At 43.1% G+C, this 6,977-nt stretch overlaps 1 protein-coding gene across 4 annotated transcripts in view; it reads right to left on the bottom strand.

The window, feature by feature from the left end:
- The window catches only part of AP4S1 (adaptor related protein complex 4 subunit sigma 1), a 75,546-nt gene that overhangs the window by 29,696 nt on the left and 38,873 nt on the right, over positions 1–6,977 (bottom strand). For 2 of the 4 annotated variants that reach the window (XM_024732656.1, XM_024732654.1), the window contains exon 5: positions 3,369–3,450. In XM_024732656.1, coding sequence (XP_024588424.1) covers positions 3,373–3,450 — 78 coding nt within the window. In that variant the 3' untranslated portion in view covers positions 3,369–3,372. The remainder of the gene's footprint in view (positions 1–3,368; positions 3,451–6,977) is intronic. The other 2 variants (XM_024732652.1, XM_024732653.1) reach the window with 1 other exon arrangement.

The raw sequence follows: 6,977 nt of genomic DNA on the forward strand, positions 1-6,977 counted from the left end.
CGCTAAATTCTGGGGACCCAGGTGCTTGAGGGTGGTCAAGGAGTGGATGGGGGGCCCTGCCGGCTCTGGGTAAGCATCCTTACCCCATGGAGAGGGGTGCTGCTGAAGGAGAGCTAGAGTAGGGTCCTCTAAAGCACAGGGCCCAGGAAGGGGACCCTGGTTGTCTGGGTCTGAAGACAGTACTGCTGCATTCCATTCTAGCCAAAATTAACCAAGTCTTTAAGCCTTTTTAAGGCCACCAAATACCAAAAGGGGTGTCAAGGGTTTTGGTGCCTTCACATACATTAGCTGTGCACTGAACTGGGGAGGAATTGGACTTCTACACAGCGCTGTTCATGGGTGCCATCCTCTGACTATTTAGCAGAAGGGGATTCGATTGCTCCTTTGAATTGTCTGGAGAATTCGGCAAACCTGGGGCTCTGGAGCTGAGCACATTGTTGAGAAGCTCATCCGTTCGTTCCTAAAAACTATCTTAATTCGTGGAATTTGAAGTCTTAAGTCTACCAAAGTATGAGGAAGGGCAAACTTTCCCGACAGAAGTCCTCAGGCAACATTTCAGCCCTGCGGGTGGAGTGGAATGTAAAGAGGGTGCCAGGGCTGCTTCAGCGCACGTGAATGGTTTAGGTCCTGATGTGCTTAGTCCCCGGGGTACAGGCCGCCCCACTTGAGACTGCTCTGCAACAGAGAGTTTCCACTTAGTAGAAGGGTTTTCAACAAACCAGAATTTCTGTCCTGATTTCCTGAGCTTATGTCATTTCTTTTTAATAACCCATCTGCCTTGCTCTGTGACGTTAGTCTTCTTAGAAGTAGAACAAGCCCATACTAGGGAAAAATGTAAACAATGCATTGAATTTCCCAATGTCTAACCCTACAGGCTCTGGAAAACTGCTCCCTTCTTAAAAGGCTTCAGGGTGGTAAAGTCTCTTGAGAAAGACTGCGAGTAAAGGGCTTCTTGGGAGTTCCATAAGGTTTGGACTCCCACCTTCCTGTTGCTGCAACAAGACTGAGCCTTAAATCGTGTCTGTTCCAAGCAGACGGATGTGGAAGGCTTCCTTAATCTGAGCAAACACAAAGGTTATGTGCTCTTGAGTGTTGGGAGAATCGGTTCCAAGTTGCAATTATATCAGCTGCTGGTCCAACCTTTCAAGGCCTAAGGAAGCTTCCCTGGCACAATGTTAGCTGCTCTGGCAGGTTCCTGGTTACATGCTACCGGGTGGTGATGCGGTCTGTCTGTGAGGCCACACCTCTAAAAGGCTCCCTTGTCTTACTGTTAAGAAACTGATGTGTAAAGTTTTCCCTGGACTTCTTCAACGTGACAGTTAAACAGAACTGTGGGGAATTCCCTGGAGGTCCAGTGGTTAGGACTCCGAGCTTCCATTGCCGGGGCCTGGGTTCAACCCCTGGTCGGGGAACTAAGATCCTGCAAGCTGCGCAGCCCGGCCAAAAAAAAAAAAACTATGTATGAGACAGAATAGAGTCGTGGGTTTGTAATTTGACCTTTTTCAGATGGCTGAGGGTAGAAACTCTTTCAGAATCTCAATAGAAGAGAGGTGCCCCATGCCCTGCCTGCCCTGCCCCCTGCTGCACTTTTAGACCATGAGAGGGCCACGTGAATTTACAGCTTGAGCACAGACATACACTTCCAGGTCAGCAGAGATTTAGTTCCCTTCTCTAAATTATGCAAAATTCCTAATCTGTCAGGTGGATGTGCCTAAGTTATTTCCCAAGAACAGGAATATATAAGTTGATCAGAGAGGAAGAGAAGGCAAAAATGAAACTAAGTAAAATGCAGGGTAAGGATGAAAATTGTGTGCTTTGGTGTGAAAATTAAATTCAAACAAGAATGCTGGAGTTCACTACATGGACCTATGCCATACACTAGAGGGATACAAAGACAAACCCATCTCTACTTTTAATAAACACCTAGTCAGTATATAAGACACATCAACACACTGAGTCCAACTATAATACACATCCTACTATATCTGATTCACTTTACTTCTCTGAATATCTAGACTTATAAGACTTTCCCATCCTGTTCTAGGTGTAAGATAGCTCAGTTACCTAGTCATGGCAACATCAAACATTAAGGCTGAGAGGGTGTTAAGGCTCTTCTAGTTTAATTCTATCATTCTGAGATGAGGGGGTTATGTGTCTTGTCTGATACACACAGACAGTTGGTAGCAGCAATGAAAGCAAAACTTGGGTATCTATATTCCCAGTAAAATGTCTATTAGCTTTTGCTGTCTTCCTGATGACTTCTTAAATCAAAAGTCATTTTTCTTATTACCCTGTACAAGGAGGAAGAGATTTATTTTGAATTGCTTTAAAGGACTTAGTTAAAATGGAATGTGACATGCTGAATAAAAATACACCCTAATATACAGCCTGGTCTTGGGTCTCCTAGGTCAAAAGGACCACAGATTTAGGTCACTCACCACTAGAGGGCACTCAGATTTCCCCAACTGATTTAAAGAGGCTTCAAATACAGCCTGCAAATCAAGTTTATCAACATGACATTTTCTATCAATAGTAAAAGGTAAATGGCCATTTCCCCAGAATATACTGGCATACTGTTTCTGGGCATAGGTATCTAATGTGTATGTGTGTATGTATGTGTGTGTGTGTATGTGTGTATGTGTGTGTGTATGTGCGTGTATGTGCATGTGTGTATACACACACATAAACATGTTATAATTAATATATATTTGTTATAATTAATGTTACTATTTCAGATTCAAGCCTGATGTTTTCTCAAAGGACACCTATTTATTGCGTTCAAGTGGTAAGCAGATTTCCGAAGTAAAGATTAACTTAAAAGACAACTTGCCTCCAGAGCACTGACACAAAGCCCAGTGGGCTCCTGCCCAAATCCGCAGGCCTGCAACATTCTAAGTAAATCATGCTTGTTCTTGGGGCCCTTGGATACTTTGATTTAAAAAGGAGAAGAGAAGAAAAGGAGAGCTTCCTCTGCTATAAAAGGAGATGAATACAAGCCAGGCAATTTCTTTAACCTTCCAGTTTATCATCCCTGAAGGCCTTCTTCTGATCATGTGGGGAATTTCTGGAGATTTTTACCTAGAGCTATGGAAATCCATTCTCTCCAGGAGGCCCAAGCACTTTCTGGCTGTGTTATTTAAATTCTGCAAAAGTCTATTCCATATGCAAAAGTTAAATTAATATATGAGTGATTATTAACTACACCATAGCATTGCCCTGTCTGAAAAGTACAAGAATCGTCTTTGTGAAAAAGGGTGGAGGGTTTCTGCAAAGCACCTGTACCTCCGGCTGTCTTGTCAGAGTGGCTGATGATTAGCTTTCTGAATTCTGGATTTGGCTGAATTGGTTTCCTGCTCCATGGCACTTACCTGATCAAGACCAGCCTGTTCTTTGCCAAGTACTATGGAAAACTTGGTTCACAGCACTGAAAAAGGATACATCTAATTCACTCTGGAAAAGAGAAAAGAGTCCAAGGATGAGAAGGAGACACTGGGACACAATGCACTTAGCAGAGACAGCGCCTGCTCTGGTTGCCAGCCTGAAAGCAGGTGGGAGAGGCTGCTCTGTAGGGAGAAGCCTGAGTGCGGGAAGGCCCTGAGTTTGGGACAGTGATTTAAAAAAACGAAATAGGCTGCAGTTTAGAGAACTTTTATAGGCTAGAACAATTCACCTTTAGAGTGTAGAGGGAATAAACTAATTCAACCTTTACAGATCATAGGTAATTTGATAGGTATATACAAAATCGTAATAATGTGCACAAAGTTTGAATCCATCAGTTTTACTTCTAGAAGTCTCTCCTAAGGGAACAGTTAAATAACGGCACAATGATGTGTGACAGCATATTCAGGGTAATGTCATTTATAGTAGCAAATTCCTGAAAACAAGCTAAGTGTCTATCAAGGGGGGACTACTTAAATAAATTATAGCAAATCCACAAATGATGACATAGGTACGTAAGTCCCGACATACTGTTAAATAAAAAAGCTAGTCTGGGGCTTCCCTGGTGGCGCAGTGGATAAGAATCTGCCTGCCAATGCAGGGGACACAGGTTCGAGCCCTGGTCCGGGAAGATCCCACATGCCGCGGAGCAACTAGGCCCGTGCGCCACAACTACTGAGGCTGCACTCTAGAGCCCACGAGCCACAGCTACTGAAGCCCACGCACCTAGAGCCCGTGCTCCACAACAAGAGAAGCCACCGCAATGAGAAGCCCATGCACCGCAACGAAGAGTAGCCCCTGCTCACCGCAGCTAGAGAAAGCCCGTGCACAGCAACAAAGACCCAACACAGCCAAAAATAAATAAAAATTAAAAAGCTAGTCATAAAATGGTATATACAGCATTATCCCCTGTATATATGTAGACAGATATAGATATAGTTAGATACAGATACATAAAGCCTAAAAGGCAATGTACCTAACAGTATGTATCAATAAACGGCATGCTCACTGATGATCTACCCTTTCTTTTTGCTCATATGTATTAATTTTTTTTAATGAACAAGTTTATGTCCTGAAAAAGTCATAGATGGAGAAAAGATGAAAGCGCTAAATTCATCTTTGAAAGGACTTAAGGTTTGTCAACTGCAGCACTGACAACTCTGATCCCACTTCCTCAACAGCAAAAGCCCTCATCTCTTGCAAAACTGCCTCTTTTGAAGCTAACTGGGCTGGCTTTCTGTTTTGAAACGTGATGTTAAGATGCTTCTTTCAGCCCAGACAGCATGAGATTGATCTCCAAATTTAAGATTTGGAAACTCTAAGATTAAAAATAGCCCCAGAAAAACTGTTTAAAACTCACAAACCTAAAAATAAATCTTAGATGACAAGGCATTCTCCATGAGTGGGACAGATTCTATTTTCTTTCCCAGGGTTCTCTTCTCTCTCCTCTTTTTCTTCTTTTTGCTACTGTCATCCTAAACCGGGTCATCCCTTAGTACTCTCCAAGTCCTGTATAATCACCTGGCTTAAATTAAATTCTAATCTTTACTTCTGTGGTTTATGTGGTCACTGACTCTCTCCCTAGAATAACAGCTAAAATTCAGCAACCTGCTATGTATTCTTAGTTACCGAATATAATAATTTTTAAAACCTTAGCAATGATAGTGCCTGTACCCACGCTTTATTCTCCCAGGTTTAAAACATTGCTATTTTGGGAAATTATATTCTTCTTGATAGGTGTTCCCTTAAAGTGACTAACCATGGCCAGCTCTGAATCACAGACCCTGACTTGCAACCAGTCTGTCTAAGAAAGTGGTCATCAGGAGATAAGCCGGAACTACAGCTATGCTGTCCGTATGGTAACCACCTGCCTCACGTGGTGATTTAAATCAATTAAAATTAAATAAAATTATAATTTCAATTCCTCATTTACACTAATCACATTTCAAATATTCAAGAGGTACATGTGGCTTAGCACCTACCACATTGGATGGCACAGATAGAGAACATTTCTATCACTGCAGAAAGTTCTATTGGACAGAAAGCGCTGGTCTATAGTGCTCTCCCCAAGCAATCAGTAAGAAGGTGGATTTTTTTTTTTTTTTTGCGGTATGCGGGCCTCTCACTGTTGTGGCCTCTCCCGTTGCGGAGCACAGGCTCCGGACGTGCAGGCTCAGCGGCCATGGCTCACGGGCCTAGCCACTCCATGGCATGTGGGATCCTCCCGGACCGGGGCACGAACCCGTGTCCCCTGCATCAGCAGGCGGACTCTCAACCACCACGCTACCAGGGAAGCCCAAGAAGATGGATTTTAAAACCAGACCCAATGCCCCCTGTCCCTGCAATGCCAGTCTCTGGAATGGCCAGACCTCTTGCTCTTTCAGCTTTGGAGGGCACCAATCCCTTCCTAGCTAGAGGCACTACGATGTCGCAGGCCACTAGGCAGCTGCCCAGCTCCAACCGCTGAATTAGGAAATAGCTGACAGCAAGCCTCATGCATTAAGGCAGTGGTTCTCAAACTTAAGCATGCATCAGAATCACATGGAAGGCTTGTTAAAACACAGTTTGCTGTGCCTCAACCCAGAGTTTCTGATTCAGTAGTCTGGGGTAGGCCAAGAGTTTATACTTCTAACAAGTTCCCAGGTAATAATTATGCTGCTGGTCCAGGAACCACACTCTAAGAACAAACTGCACTAAGGCAATGAAAACAGGCTAGTCGATTGCCCTGTAAAGAAGTCTGCCAGGGCTTCCCTGGTGGCGCAGTGGTTGAGAGTCCGCCTGCCGGACTGAAACCCGTGCACCTAGAGCCCGTGCTCCACAACGAAGAGTTGTGGCTCCACAACAAGAGAAGCCACCGCAATGAGAAGTCTGCGCACCACAACGAAGAGTAGCCCCCGCTCGCCACAACTAGAGAAAGCCCATGCATGGCAACAAAGACCAAATGCAGCCATAAATAAATAAATAAATTTATATAAAAAAAGAAGTACTGATATATGTTACAACGTGATCAGCATAACCTAGAAAACATGCTAAATTAAAAAAGCCAGTCACAAAAGACCATATTTTATTGTACTTTATATAATTCTATTTATATAAAATGTCTATAACAGGCAAACCTATAGAGACAGAAAGTAGACTGAAGATTGCCTAGCGCTTGGAGCAGGTGGAGGGGATAATTGGGAGAGAAATGCTAAATGGTATGGTGTTTCTTTCTGGGGTGATGAAATATTTTAAACTTGATTGTGGTGATGGTTACACAACTCTGGGTACATACTAAAAACTATACACTTTAAATGGGTGAACTGTATGTTATTAAATTACATTTCAGTACAACTGTTAAAGGACTGCCGGAAAGGAACTCATGTATTCCTTAAGGGGACTTGGTTTTGATCCTCAAAGCAAGGGTTTGGATGGAAATGATTCTTAAACTAAAAGGGTCCTGGTGTCCTAGGAGGGGAAGCAGAAGAAAGAAGAGAAGAGAGAGGAAGTTCGATAGCAAAATATCTTTTTTTTTTTTTTTTTTTTTTTTTTTTTTTTTT

The sequence above is a fragment of the Neophocaena asiaeorientalis genome, unplaced genomic scaffold (assembly GCF_003031525.2).
Source record: "Neophocaena asiaeorientalis asiaeorientalis breed wild unplaced genomic scaffold, Neophocaena_asiaeorientalis_V1.1 scaffold216, whole genome shotgun sequence".
Taxonomy (NCBI): domain Eukaryota; kingdom Metazoa; phylum Chordata; class Mammalia; order Artiodactyla; family Phocoenidae; genus Neophocaena; species Neophocaena asiaeorientalis.